Source organism: Amblyomma maculatum, chromosome 3, assembly GCF_055883805.1.
Source record: "Amblyomma maculatum isolate TAMU_Amacu chromosome 3, ASM5588380v1, whole genome shotgun sequence".
NCBI classification, from domain to species: Eukaryota; Metazoa; Arthropoda; class Arachnida; order Ixodida; family Ixodidae; genus Amblyomma; species Amblyomma maculatum.
The window spans coordinates 207,569,632-207,585,485 of record NC_139346.1 but is presented as its reverse complement, the minus strand read 5'-3'; the positions used below and the strand labels follow the sequence as shown (position 1 = coordinate 207,585,485).

Sequence of the window (15,854 nt, the reverse complement as noted above, 5' to 3'; positions counted from 1 at the left end):
AGATATGTCAGTTTCTTTCCTAATTTCTTTTTTCGCGCACATGATAAAAAAAAAAACAGTTTGATACACTTGACATATGTAGTGACACATTTAGCAATTTTAGTGGCAACGTGAATGACTTATGCCTCTTCTTTTCTTTATAAAAAAAAAAAAGCTTTCGGCTTTCAGTGCAACAAACGCTTTGCTCTGGAAATAACAATAAAGTTTTCAAAATGTAACTCAAGGAACAAACGAGAGAGATTGCACCCACAACGAAAACTAAAAAAAAAATTATCAGCAATAAAAATGAGTAGGAAGCTGTTCCCAAACAATCATTGATGAAAAATAAGAAACTCTAATGCAGTATATTGTCACGTAGTGGTGACGAGGTCGACGACACAAATGAAGGGTCGATGATTGCACTGAAGAAACTATTTGGGCTGACTTGCGCCCGCTAAAGAACTAAGCAACTCGGCGGCGGCGATAGCAACAAACGCGCTCGTCGGTCGTCGGACAAAGAATGCTCGTCACACTCGGCAACGCTCAATTTAAAGGCTGCACAGAACAATCTAGATAACGTCGCAAACAGCTACCAGCACGGGCTGGAACATTGTGGAAAGACACCCAAGTGGCCGGAACCTTCGAGACAGATCTCGGTGCATCTTGCGCTACAACAAAACTGATAAAGGTGTGACTCGCGACATCGAGCATTAACAAACAAAGATTACGGAACTGATACGCGGTCCAGTATCAGAGTGATAAGCCTGTATGCCGGCGGCTGTTAAAAACAACAAATACTGTTTTGAAGGTTTCGCGGCATTATCTTCCATGAGAAGGAAAGATGTTTTTCAGCTCAACTATCTTCCCGTGAGAAATTCTGGAGGCACATAACTCCAGCCTCACAATCACGTGATACATTTAAACCAAATACGTACCATGCGTGAGCGTCATGACCGTTTGGTGTCCATGGCTTTCAAATCGGTATTTACGCAGGATGACGGCTCTCTTCTTTCCTATTTCACATCCCTTAATTTCAGAAATTGTTATTTCCGGGGCAGGTGCTCTCAATGTATTGTTGAAGCTTAACGTAAAAAAATCCCCCAGACCAGATGACATTCCGAATGCTTTTATAAAGCGTTGTGCAGAGCGGTGTTCCAAGTATTTATGCATCTTGTTTAACATGTCTTGAATTAGATGCTCATATTACCGGATGACAAGAGACCGGCCGGAATTAAATCAATTCATAAATCTGGAGACAGAATACCTAATCTGAATTAGCGTCTGATTTCATTAACCTCTGCAGAGTGCAAAGTTTTAGAGCTTCATAAACATGTAGCAGATTTTCTTGAACAAAACGGGTCCCTAACTCATGCGCAGCACGGCTTTAGCCGAGGATTTTCCACCGCTGTTCAACTAGTACAATTTATAAAATTTTACGCAGGCAGTCAATGAAGGAAAGCAAATAGATGCTATATTTGTGGACTTTATAAGCATTTGATAAAGTTTCGCATAACTAGCTTCTTTACAAACTAGGTAACGAACTAAAAGATGGCAATTAGCGACTAGCATGGATTGCAACTCACTTAAAGAAACTTCGTCAGTTTGTGGTAGCAAATAATTCTCCTTAATGTGTTTCCTCATTCCGGCGTCCCCAAGGGTCTGTTCTTAGGCCGCATGTTTTTCTTGATTTTTATTAAAGATATTGTCACCAAAATCTTTCTTTCTACTACATTGTACGCTGACGAGGGTGTGTTGCATAAAAAGATCAATGCTACTCAGGATCAATTGCGGTAAAAATAAAGATTTCTTCGAGGTAATAAAATGATGTAACCAGTGGCAAACGTGTGTTAATATGATGAAACAGTGTTCATGCGTATAACTCCGAAAAAAATGTCTTTTCTAGTTAACTATTGTAATAAAAAAAAATTCTGAACTTTATACCTTCTAGTACATTGGCCTTCGAATCTGCGATAACATCTTCTGGGCATAGCACGGTGACTACGTCGTAGCTAACGCCCTGCGTGAACCCTTTTTACTCCAACGTGCTCTAGAGCTCAGGTCTCCAGAGTACGTTCCCGTTCATATAACACCATTAATCGCTCCATGTTAGAATATGTTGTCATAATGTGGGATCATTTCATTAAAAATGACTAAATCTGGCATTGCTAATACAGAATTAAAAAGAAAAGAAATGCGGTTTATGTACTCATATAGCTGCAATTTATCACTTTTCTTTTATCACTCAAGGCGGTTTGCTTTCAATCCCTCACGGACAACACGTCTGTCGTATATTTATTAATGCGAAAGCATTACTTCGCTATGTTCACAGATTTCTCTCCGCAGATCGCGTCCGCAGGACACGTTAGCAAAATCGTGTCTGCAGTAATTGAGAAGTGGTAGCGGTTAATTAGTGGTGACATAATGTTGTCTCCGAAAAAAATTAGTCCAATAAGTTAATTAGGTAATTAATTAGAGGCAGTAAATGTAAAAGCAAAGGCAAAAATGGAAAAGCCAATGGCTTGGCGCCCCATTTGAATGTATCAACTACTAAAATAGTTAATTAAGTCAGTCAATTAAGATGACGTCAAAGATGTGACGTCACATAACCTGAAGTCACACAACCTGAAGTCGGGCCAAAAAAGGGCAGAGGAAAGGATTGGCGCGCAATTTGAAAGTACAGAAGACTAAAATGAGTAAGCAAGAAGTGAATAAATGTGACCTCAAGGATGTGACGTCACGCAACCGGAAGTAGAGCCGAAAAAGGGCCTAGGAAGGGATTGGCGTGCAATTTGAAAGTGCCAAAGACAAAAAATGGGTAATCAAGAAGTGAAGTGAAGGGAACTAGAAGCAACCAACAGCAGCATCCGTGCTTTCGCATTACTCCAATGCAGATCATGCAGTGCTCTTTAATTTTTTTTCTTTTTTATTTAATGAAAAGTCTGAAAACTATTGACGCATTCAATATTATATCATTTTCCTCTCGGTGTAGCAAAAGACAATGATATGTTTTAAATATTATTGCAAACATACATTTTGTGCCGGTATGCATTCCCATGTTGCGCTCGTACTTTCACAATTGTGCTTTTTTTTTACATTTAATATCGCCATTTTGTTGTTTCCAACATTTATGTGCTTTTATATTGTGCGCCGCGCCATGTTAAAGTATTGTAAAATATCGCAGTATCAGTCAAGAAATAAAGAGACTACGAGCACCTTACGCCTCCACTCGTAGTTACGCAATACTTTGATGCCAATTTTTATGTCCTCTACGAAGCACCGCACTTCTTTGGGGGTGTGAGAAGGCCATTGAAAAACCTAAAAAAAGAATGCCTCTAGATATTTTCATAATGTTGGAACATCAGACGCCGATTTTGGTGTGGTATCGTTCACATAGTAAGACAGGTTCGATCCTTCGGCCAAAAGCTGGTGGACGTCCTGACGTCGTCCATCGACAGCCTGCATGCTCAGGCAGCAATGCGATCGCCGTGCGGACGAAAAATTTAACGTACATTCTCATAGAAATCTCTTCCGTGTTGCCTTTTTTTTTTTTTTTTTTCGAAGAATAATTGACTACCAGTCATCAATAACGGAAGAAGCGTAATTTAATTAGCCTAAACGTTACTGTGTGAAAATGTAATCAATTGAATGACAAAATTGCGCGAAACGTAATTAATTAATTAAAAGTAATCGATTAAAAGTAAATCAGTTACGTACAACTCTGCAAATAACATATCGAGATAGCGCTCCTGTAGGTATTCGCAAATGTGCGAAACGGCTCCAAAATATGGCGCGAAAAATGCGATCACAAATCCTAGTATAGTTCGTTAACGCGCATACGTATATCATCTGGTATTGCATCCGGTCCGACTGTTTTCGCAGTCCGGCGCAAAACTGACGGGAGCTATGAGCCAGCAATCTGGCCACACGAGAGACCAAATCGGCATCAGCTTCTCCTTCCAGTCCTCGCCCACGTGGCTTCGAATTTTACCCGCATCTGGGCAGGGTGACGCAGAGCATCTCACGTGTTGCGCGTGTTCGGCCTGTATGCATGCGGACCGGATATCGAGCCTGTTCCCACAGAGCCTTGGAAAGCGGACCGGAAGACGTTAGTGACATAGGATGGAACGCGCTGGGAGCCATCTGGTTTTTTTTTTTTTTTTTTTTTTTTTTGTGCGTGTGTTTGCTCCTACACGTTACCGCATAGCGCGAGCGAGGCAGCTCGCCTCCGCTCGGTACATCCGCGCGGGAAAAAACGCGCGCCACTCGCTGGCGTCGGAAATACAATGCCGTGGCACGGACGGAAACTGCCAGCTCGATATGCATTCCATGGTGGGTTCCCTCGTACCTGCATGCGGCCATTGTTCCGTACATTTATTCATTTTCCAGTTCCTCTTTTCACTCCGTAAGACGCTGGTCGGCCATGCAATTCTAAATGCGGCACCGAATAGAACAAATCCTCTACGTCAATAGAAAAAAAGTACCCAAGATTGGTTTGATCTTTTAAAAAATGGATCACTTCAAAAAAATTCTTAGTAGCAGAAGGATGTTCCATTTTTTAAAAGATCAAACCAATCTTGGGTACTTTTTTTCTATCGGCCATGCAAATTTGCCGCTGTTGTGACTACACCGGAGCACACGTCCGTTAAAAAAAAAAAAGAAAAAAAAAAGAAATCTTATTTGTGAGGAGAAGAGACAGGAACATTTGCACTTTTAGCGGATGACAGAACTGAACAGATCGTGAAGGAAAAAACAATGGAGCGAAAGAAGCAGAGAGAATGAGGCGGATGAATGAAGCTTCGGATGAATTTCTAAACTCGTCCCCCTCTTTTTTTCTCTCTCTCTCTTTTTTTTGACGTGCTGTAGTTGCTTCGCATATATCGTTAGAAATTTCGCTTTCAGTTACAAAATGCCGCCGCCCAGATTCGATCATGGCACCTCGAGGTAAGCAGGTTAGACGACGGCGGGCAGCGCTCACAGCCACACGGATGAATTAAAAAAAGAAAACACTCCGGTCTGAAATAAAAGAGCGCGAAAAATGGCTACACCATGTACGGAAGAGAGGGAACGGAAAGATATCTGCAGGCTCAGAAGAACTAAGGGTCCTGCCAAAGATCCACAAGACGAACTACCAAAAAAAAAAAAAAAAAAAAGAGTCTAGAAAAAAAACAGAAGTTTTTCTGTTTTTTTTAATTGTGATTGTTCTCCCCCCTTTGGGGGAGTCACTGGGCCGGTCCCGGAAGTAGTGCAGTACCAAGTCGACCCGTGGCGGAGGTGGGGCGAGGCAATCACACACTCAGTGATCGTCTTGGAAAAGGTGTATGCTCCTTACCTGCCTTTCTAATAAGACATAGCTGTACAGCACGTCGAAGGCAAATGGCGAACCACAGACAAAAATATATGTGTCGATACCAAGCGCCTTCGCATGCTGCAAATCCGCTTCTCTTGATAGGATTATTGGTGATGTTTTGTGGGGTTTACCGTCCCAAAGCAACTCAGGCTGTGAGAGACGCTTGATAGCATTGTTGCTGGCCGTGAAACTCCCTCTGAAGTTTCACTGGGAAATACTAAGCCCTTCCCGGAGTCGACAGCTTCGACTGGAGGGCTGCCGTTTCATAATGGCACAAAGATATGCTGTTTTGTCAGCGTCGCAAAGGGAACCTCACTTTAATAGCGTTGGCCACAAAGAGTGTTATCGACAAGAGGAAAAGCAACGCAAGTTCTACGCGTTTCTTGCGTTTCAGCGCGCCTCGTTAAGGACGAGTACAGTGCCATCGGAGATTTCTCAGGTGTGTAATGACTAACGACGACGTTTCTTAAATTGCTGGGAAGGCTGCGTCTTGTGATCTGTGCTGCGGCGCGCTCAATCCATTCGGCATATGAACCTTATCTATAGCGTCACCCAAAGTTTTTTGATCAGTACAAAAGTATCAAAGAATATTTCATCTCACGCACGCAACAAGCTATCTTGGTCCATTCCAGTAGTATTTTGACTACACACCATTCGTCGCGGATTATCTTGCGTAACAGCAAAAAAAAAAAAAAAAAAAAAAAAAAAAAAAAAAAAAAAAAAACAATGAGTGGAGACACAATTACGCGACGTGTTAAAAATGCGGTAGAATTAATATGAAGTCTACACGGCCTTGCGGGGATCTGCCAGGGCTGTAGATGGCATTGAAAATGGCTCAATTCTAACAGGCACGCGGAATATCCTATAGACATGTCCGCACATAACCAAGCACAGCTGCCGACTGACGTCGACCCCATTACCGTCCTTGGTCATGTCACGTGGTCTTATGACCTCACGACCAATCAGAAAATTTCATGACTGGCGCCGGACGCTGTGTTTTTTATCCGAGGAGGCTCTTAATGCTGTCGTATTTAAAAAAAAAAGAAAAAAAAAGACTATTGGCCGAATTTTGCGTGCGCGAAAGGAAAGAAGCTAGGGCACGTTCACGGGCATGTTTACGAAAACGACAAACGCAATACACTAGAACGTGGTTTGGCAGGGATTTCTGGTTTTGGCCGGCTCTGCATCGGGCCTGATTAAATGGTTTCCAGGAGCACGCTATAGTTATCAGTATCTTGAAAGAAAGAAATTACATTCAGCGACAGTGAAAATGCACCGCCATTCAAAGGTGCTTGAGACATGCCAACAGCGCAAAATCTACGGAGGGAGCCTTCATGACAGCCACTTGTTTTGTCTTCTCTCGACGCCAAAGTGGGCCGCGGAAATTGCACTCCGCACTATACCATGCTATGAGGCAGAACATTCCAGGTGGGGCACAGGTGCGAGTTAGTCGTTTTGGAGGATTACCTATGCTCAACCGTAACTATTAGTTCTTCAAGAAGCAGCCAATCACTCTCTTAGACAGGGCCAGGTATCCGGGGTCCGGGGTCAGATATCGGATGGAAGTCGTCAAACAGCGCGTCCGCAACGAGGTCACCGCTATAGGTGGAGATCGTAGAGGCCAGTCTTTTGCCACATGACTCGCCCATTGCATAATATCGCCCAGTGTCGTTTCTTTCAGCACGTCTTGAATGCTGGTTATATTGTGCCACGACCACGAGTTTCTGGGACACAAGAGTGATGACTAGGCCCCGGTGCGAAGTCGGCGCCGGTGCAAGCCCATCAGATCTGACACACTCACATGAGCGAAGGCAGGGGGGGAAAAGCGGGTCACTGCCACGAGCGCTCGCCCGAACTCCGTCGTTGCGTGGCAGAAAGGGAGTGCCCCACTGCCTCCCTTCTTATCCGCAGACGTGCCCGGGAGCCGTCCTTGGAGCTGTGTACTGTGCAGCTCCTCCGTCTCGGCGAGTTTAGGGGATCACGCGGCCTGACCCGCACACGACGACGGGGCGCTGAATTGAACGACCGGCCTCAATGAGCGAGGATGGTCCAGCGGTGGTAGCGAAACCAGCGACCAGCGGCGCCAACGCAAAATGCGCGGCACGCCAACTGTTTCGCCCTTAAGTACTTACTATAAGCATATACTACGCAGTTTGGGATGCAATGAGGAATATATCCATCCATCTGAATCTGCTGAGAACACGCCGCGCAGTGAGAGATGAAACCGGTTCAAGCCACCACTGCCCGAATTCAAAACTGTGTTCAAGTTAAATCACGCGCTTTACAAATCGCTAGCATAAGGTGGCTTGTCGTTGGCGGGTGGCCGTCCGACAATATAGTGTAGGTTGCCATTGACAGGGTTGGAGTTTTTCGTCATATACACTGACGTTTTAGCCTAAAAACCGCGCGAGACTTATCGTGGCCAGATCGATCTCGACACGGTGTTTTCAACGTGACGAACCGGCTCAGGCTATGAGGGATGCACGTGTGACACGAGGCTTGTAAAATGAAAAAAAGGTTTGATTGGAAATCCCTCACCGTTAATTAGGGATAGTGACTGACGAGCGTAGCCCTTGTGATGCGGAAGAAAAAAAAACATGTGATGCATTTTTCCACAGGAATAACTGTGAGGGCAAACGGCACCAGCGCCGTAGTATGTCGTGACGCAGTACAATAGCATATTCTCATTTTGCCCAAAGCCGATATTGCCCAGGTGGGCTTTAGTCAGAAGGGACTTTTAGATCCCATGTCTATGTTGCGGAGGATATTCTAAATGACAATGTATGATGCGCAGTCACGCTGTGACCAAACTGAAGTTGACCTGGCATCGCAGTAATGGGATCGTGTATTTCAAATACAGTAATACAACTATTTTTCCCTGTAATATTGAGTTAACGTAACGAATTAACTTCTGGTTTAGCAATTTAGTACTGTAATAAATTACATTGGGGCAGTAATTGGTGGCGAAAGTAATTCAATTTCTTAAAATTCAAAAAATATTTTGCTGTCGGAGAAACGTCAACTTGCCCTTATAAGGAGCAGATCAGATTTTATTGAGAGAACAATGATTGGCTGCATTTGTCTCTAGCTGAGCATGTTGTCTCTAGAACAGCATCTCCATAACCATGTGGCAAGAATTTTTCACTGCATGTCGCCAGTGAAAGGGTTGACGCCCGTCACCAGAACATCTGCGAGGGTCTTCGACCCCTCCTGCCGTGGGCGGTTCTCGAAAACTATTAGTTCAACCAGCCGATTGTACGTCTCTTAAGTAGCAATATTACTCAGAAGATGAGACCTATCTTATTAAGTGCTTAAAAAGACAGGAAACTGAAATTAGACAATGTTTTAGCAAAGTGATTTCATAAACGATCCATTCTTATGACAAATTTTGGCTTGGGGGAGTTTTTTCCTAGGGACCGCTTCCTCATGAGCCTGCTTATTCCGGGGGCGTTTTTTTTTTTTTTCTTTTCCTTTCGGGGAAGTTTTTACTTACACCCGTTTCTTAAGCAATAGTTCTACTTCCTTAATTGTGGCCACGCGCATGACAATAATCATTCTGGCAGGTTGTTTCGCTGGTACAGGCACGGGGTCTTGACGGAACTCACAGTTGCAACAATGAAACTCAATCATATAGCGGGAAGGAAAAAGTTTCTTTATCCATCGTTATTCAGCCGTGGTTCCTTTGCTAAATTTAGAGCTGCTGGAGGCCCATGGAGTTACAACCGCTACGCTGTGAATCGGGAAAGATGCCAACTTCGAGTCACGCATCTGCAGGAAGAGGAGCCTTATTCTCAGCAATATTTCTCGCTTACTTTTCACCTCCTATAGGATGCGTTCTGTATCGGTATATGAACGAGGACGACTGACGTCATTTCATGACTGTTCTTGACGCGTCGCTGCGTGTGCACGCTCAGACATTACATAAATATCATAAGGGAACGTCAAAGTATGGCTACCTACGTCGTGTTTTCGCGCTATACCAACCTTCATTTTCAACATTTCATTTCCAACATGCCACAGGTCTTTAGCACTGAGTACTACGTACAAACCATAGAAGATATGATTTTCATATGTTTACTTGTTTTCAGACGGAATATCGGCGCAGATAGATTTCGCTGAAACGAGGCTTCTCCTTATTCATTTTTGTTTTACTTTCTGTTCAAACGTGCTTTCCTTGCAGGCCAACAACGAGCTTCAGCCTCCCAGCTCGCAAAACGAGGAGTTCGCAGATTTCGTCGCCTCACGAGTTAATCCGCAGGTACACAGCTACATGTATGCGCTAAGTGGCGTCTCTTCGCAAAGGGCTCTCTGGGGTGCATAGGTACACCCGCCCACCCGTTTTTTTTTGTCTGTTTCTTTGTTTCTCTCGTGTGTGAAAAGAGCGGGTAGTACGCCGTGCCAGGTTTGTCACGAAAAAAATGCGACGTGTTATAATTAGTATTGCTCGTTTTAAATATCCCAGTAAGTTCCCGTGTGCTGTTAATTTTGAACTCACTTTAGCATCAATGAAAGTTGCTGCAATACATCCAAATGGCATCACTAAAGACTGGAAGTTCAAAAAAAAAAAAAAAAAACGCGGAGAGGTGTATGCTAAGGCAAACAATGAATAATTAATAAAAACAGCAGCCATGATGCAGTGGTCTAGTGGTATGCGGCGAGCGAAACTGACATGTGCGCGCCGACGTGGAGTCTTCGAATGCCGCTAGTCGTCATAAAACACCCTATTAGTAATTTATTTTGATTCAGGGTTTATAACCTGGTGACGTCAGGTGGCCATATAACATCACCTCTGTCTCGGCAAGTCAGATAATTGCGCGAGTATATAACCACGCCGGGTCTTGACCAATCGGCGAATTGCTTAACCACTCCGGATCTTTTCCTTGATGAATGCTCTAATGTCTTATTAAAATTTGACGTTACTTGCCCTGGTTTACCAGGTTTTTCAACGCGACAAATATGGAAAATTGATTTTTCCCTTTATCTTATACGATAAGCCTATTCCTCTGCATGTGCACTTTTTTTCAATCTGACTCTCCACAAACGAAAATAAACGCTACATCTGCGGTGAAATCGCGTCTCGGCTGAACGTGCCCACAGTACCGCTCTGTATAACGCTATGCCGTAAGGTAATCTATGATCTGCATTATTCTGATTGTGAACTGCATCGGAACAGAACCAGATAATACTTGAATAAAAGACGCAAATACGCACTATTTTTCCTTCTGCTTTGCGTTTAATATTATTTATCCCTAAAATCACCCTAAGACTAATTCTTATCGATACCAACAACTAAACATGCAAAAAAAAAAAAAAAAAAAAAAAAAACCAACGTTAACCTCAGACTCGTAGACTGTTGGCTGTTTTAAATTCTATAATAACGAGCCCCTCATTTCTCCTTCAATTGTCTGCTTAATAGATACATGGTCGTCATTCGAATTATCAGGCGTTTAGTCCAACTGAATTTTAGGTTCAATTGTACGCTTACTTTGTATACTCTGCAGCACTGTCTAAATTTCTTTATCTTGGTGAAAATGTAAAAATATGAGAAAACACGATGTTGGGACATGTCCTAAAAATTTGCACACATAAAGATTACCAACTGTATTCTGTCGCAGTCGAGCGCAAATCCGTGTGCACTGAGAGTATAAATGTTGCGTAATGATTGGGTTTGGTCGAATATTTAGAGGAATCCCCCAAGGTGGAGTATATTTGTAATAAGGGAGTAATTACTCATTGGCAAACACCGTTGAGCTATTGATCAGTTCGCTCTCGCCTATACCATCTGATCTGCTGCCCATCCTGGTTAGCTCAGTTGGTAGAGCGACTGCCCTGAAAAAGCTGTGGTCCCGGGTACGGCTTCCGGACCAGGGCGTATTTTTCTTTAACTATAAAGTTTCTGAGAAAGCTGTATAGCTTTCCTTTGTCGCCCTATGGCTGCGCTTGGGTGGATGTCAATGAGTGATTACTTTCTTATCACAATGATTAAGTTAGCGAATGACCTCCTGCAGTGCTCGTTTCTTCCCCTGTATGTCGCATTTATTATTAAGAAGTCTGGCTATATAGTGCAATTATTCTGTAAGAAAAAAAGAAACTCATCATTTAAGTATCTGAAACGGGATGCATTTGTAAACCAAAAACTGTAGTAGCGAAGCGTGACTATATATGTACGTGCGCCTCAATGAAAAAAAAAAAAAAAAAAAAAAAAAGAAGCTTCATGCGCAAGACCAAGCAGATTGCAGGCGGCCAACATGCTCCGGTCTGGTAATTTGAACAATGACAACGAGGCACTGCCTTTTGGCGATCTTTGCGATGTTCTGGTTTCGTGCAATTTGACGTCAAATAATTTTGTTTAGCGGCAGTGTAAACCCATATGCAGGCTTTGTGGTTATGTAGTAGGTAGAAGAGGTGTTTATCGTCGCAGGATATTTAGAAAGATTATTCTGTCAGACGATTTGACAATCTCTCGGGCTGCCAGAGATGTTGTATATATTTCTATCCCTATCGCACACGCCCTTCTAGCGCAGTCTTAAACCTCTTTAAAATCACTCAGCTAGACCAGGAGAACGTTCTGCTAGACACGGTCACTCGAAGAGCTGTGTACATGAGGTCAGTTTGAACTCTTTCTGGTTTTGTAAGATAACACCTATACGTACTATAATACTCTTCAGTAGTTGGTGCTTGCGCTATCTCACCATGACATGCTGTCAGAACATGACTGATTTATCCGCTCAGCCATCGACCGCCAGTGTTATACTTGTGTCCATTTAATGTCTTCTAGTCAAAATGTATGCATCTTAGTGCGCGGTGGCGCTGATTGCTGAGCGCGCTTAGAGTATAGATTTCGCACTGTGGCAGTCGGTTTTCTCACAGCGAGCAAGAGCATCTCGCTCCGCACGTTCATTGTGAAAAGAGGTGGCCTGACTTCCCTGCATGGTGCAGGCCACTTGACGTTGATGCAAGCGGTCGCAACTCTAGGTTCAGGCATGTTCGGCGCTCTTTATAAACCCTCTAGAGAACACCAGTTTCCCGTCTTTGTATCAGCCTTATCGCGTCCTCGAACGATAATTGCGAGGAAGGGGTGCTGTGACACCCAGCTTTCTGACCAGTGACGTCACATCGCTGCCGCGAGGTGTATGTGGCCTCAGCGTATGAGTCACCCTTGGGAGCCTTTACTCACAACCGGCGCATCTGTGTCTTCACGGTGTACGCGATTGTTATCTCCGTTCTGAATGGCGGACTTCCTTTTGTTGAACCAAAAGTGAAGCTTATCGGTGGCAGCTACGCGGGGAGGTCTAGCCTTTCACACTTCATCGTCGCCATGGGTCCACCGGACATGCGTGATAACACTGATAAGCAAGGCTCATAGTCGAAACACTTGTTGCCAATCGGTCGGGGAGCCATGTGTGCAATCTTGGGGTCCACGTCTGTTGTTATACGTATGTCACTCTTAGCCCATTTCATTCTGTCTTGACTTATTGTTTTCATGTGATTACAATGAGCTATTTATTTATTTATTTATTTATTTATTTATTTATTTATTTATTTATTTATTTATTTATTTATTTATTTATTTATTTATTTATTTATTTATTTATTTATTTATTTATCCTGTGGCTGTTCGCTGTTCAAACAGCGTGCGATGATGAGGGGTTAGTTTGTGATGCATGAACGTGAATCGCGCGAAGGATGAAACGCGGGAAACGCGTGGACAGTGCGGCACTAGGATCGCAACCTCGAAAACTCCCCAGCATTCATCACACAGGTGACAGTTGACATGACAGGGCCCGGATTGGTCGACAGGTTGTGTGACGTCACGTGACCACGTGACATGGTCATGTTTAGCAGGTGCGGTTAATCCGGGGCTTCTCCTCCTTTTTGATGAGAGGTTGACATGGCAATCGAACCCTCTGGGTTCCTTGAACCCTAATTCAGACACGTGCTACTCCTAGTTTACGCAGTCACGTTCGTACAGCATTGTCGAAGCGTGTCTCTTATATGTCGGGTGGTCTTGGACGTAATGTGTTGGAGTCTCGAAAAATCGTGAGCATGCTTCTGGCAGGTGATAGCTGGCATGTGTCATGGTCGGTCGGAGGGGCAACTGGCGCCCATCTCTCCTTCGCACGTGAAAGCCGGCAGACGTGTGTAGAGCGGTCTACTCCTGTCTCCGTACTTCTGCACGATGAATGATGGGGGTTAATAAAGAACCGCTCACGCCTCTGTGCCGCATGAAATCTCATTGACCGTCTGTTATTTTCCTTTTTTGTTTATTTGTTTGTTCTACAGAGCAAGTTGTTGGAAGCCCAGGACAAGTTTACTAGTTTTATTGAGGAGACAAAACCGACAAACCTTATTCTGTCGCCGATTTGACGTGATGAGAGGCGATCAATGATCGTTGACAATAGGCAAGCAGTAATGTGTGAGAGAGAGAGCGAACTATTTAATGAAAAGTGGAGAATTTAGTCGGCATTTAGGATTCGCTGACATGCTAGTCTGCGTAGGAAAGGGAATTGTGGAGAGAAAGGCGGAATCAAAGAGGTGTTGAAAACAAAATAAATAAAAGTAAGGGGAGATAGAATGCGACCATTAAATGCGTACTAATAAAGTTCATCATCGAGTAATGTTAAGCAATGAAGTGATGAGATGCATGATCCTACAAATGAGCTTACAAACTTCAAACGTGAAAAATGCGTGACAGTGACCGGCAAGCGCACAAAGTTCATAGCTTGAAAAATGCGCGAAACTATAGCGTGTCAAGAAGCCCAAAATCTTTTAAATATTCAAACAGAAAATTCATTGCTTGTCTCTGCTGCCTAGGGCAGATCAAGAGATCTAAAATACTGTCCAGTGTTAGAGACACTAGGGAGAACTTCTCCATGAAATGTTCATAGTAAGCACGCTCGCCAGCATACGCAGGGCGCTCAAGCAAGATATGATGTACAATTTATATTGCGCCACAGTTCTCGCAGTGCGGACTGCTTGTCTGACCCAACCATATCGCAAGTCGTTTGTAAAGGCGCAGTTCAAGCGAAGTCGGTAGTACAGAGTCTCCAGATAGCGAGGAAATCTGTGAGAGAATCTTGACCTTAGATGTGGGCCTACTGAGTGAAGGAATTGGTAGTGATGTGTTGACAAGCTCCAGAGCCGATACTTTTCTTCGAAAGCAAATCTTTTAGCCAGTTGGGATGCATAAGATTTTGCGAAGAAGGTCCGAATATATTTCTGATGTTGGTGACCTTTACGAGCTTTTTTCTCTTTTTCCATTGGCTATAATGCCACAGTTTGCTGGTATCCACTGATATCTTATGCAGTGGCATGCGGTAATAATCAAATGATGTAGGTACGCTATATCAAGGGTAACGGGTTACTGAATGTGCATTACAAGTTACAAAACAGCGAGCAACGGAACGTGATGAATTCACAGACACTGCATAGCACAGCCTATCTCTCTGAAAACGGCACTGCCGAAGGAGAGCTAGAGGTGAAAGTGAATCGTCCTGGCACACACGTGAGTGGTCACATCGTGCGATGCCTTCTCGCCTATCTGCGCTAAGTCTGCAGGGAAGCGGTGCTGCTGGGTTCGATAGCCACGGTTCAGCGCGCTGTCAGCGACCGACGCGTACGTATCGCAGCCAGCTGATTCGACAGGAAAAGAGACACCGGTCAGGCTGCTCCAGGCCTCATGAAGGAACCTTGCCCTGTTGCTGAGGCATTTCTGGTCGCGGAGCATGACACGGGAAAGCGACTCGTGCGAGGCGAGCTTCAGAAAGATATCATCATATGATAGGGTCTATGGAGAAGATACATAAAACATAAAAATGACATTGCGCATACAGAACCTAAAAACCATATATGTGAATTAAAGGAGCTAAACATCAAACCATATTTGGTCTGTGCGGTATAATTGTACCTAAAAAATAAAAATCACTTGCGAACAGAATTTCGCTTATAAGTAACAGGAGCCGTTCATATATGCCCGTTCCTCTTCGTAACTGCTTTTCTCTGGGACTGAATTTATTTATTTATTTTCAATAACCGAAATACAGCAAGGGGTTCTGCATGAAGGGTGGACTTGACAGGATTAACAGAAAAAGTTTTCAATGGCGGCTTTAGCGAGGCTTGGATTAGGATGAAGGATGATGCCACCAGGAAGACAGTTCCAGTCGATGGCTGTACTCAAGAAAAAAGAGTTGAGATGCTTTGTTGTTCGGGGATGTGGCGGATAAACAGCCAAGGTGTGACTGATGCGACTGAATGTCCGGTGAATCGGCGTGATGACTACAGTGCTAGGTAATAAGGCGCGTGATAAAATGTATAAAACAAACAGAAGCTAGATATTTTACGATGTGTTTGTAATAAGCTTGGCAGACCGGTATTAACTTTGAGATTGGTGACGCTAGCATCGCGGGGGTATTTAAAGTAGATAAATCTAGGTGCACGGTATCGGGTTCATTCAATCGTAAATATTAGGTTTTGAGGATGCGAGTCCCGCAAAGCTCAGGCACACTCCAGTTTGGGCCTTACAAGAGTT

General features: G+C 43.8%; 1 protein-coding gene across 1 annotated transcript in view; it reads left to right on the top strand.

Moving 5' to 3' along the window:
* The window catches only part of LOC146197542 (uncharacterized), a 44,161-nt gene that overhangs the window by 7,627 nt on the left and 20,680 nt on the right, over positions 1 to 15,854 (top strand). The window contains exon 3 of the mRNA XM_084597195.1: positions 9,507 to 9,584. Coding sequence (XP_084453321.1) covers positions 9,507 to 9,584 — 78 coding nt within the window. The remainder of the gene's footprint in view (positions 1 to 9,506; positions 9,585 to 15,854) is intronic.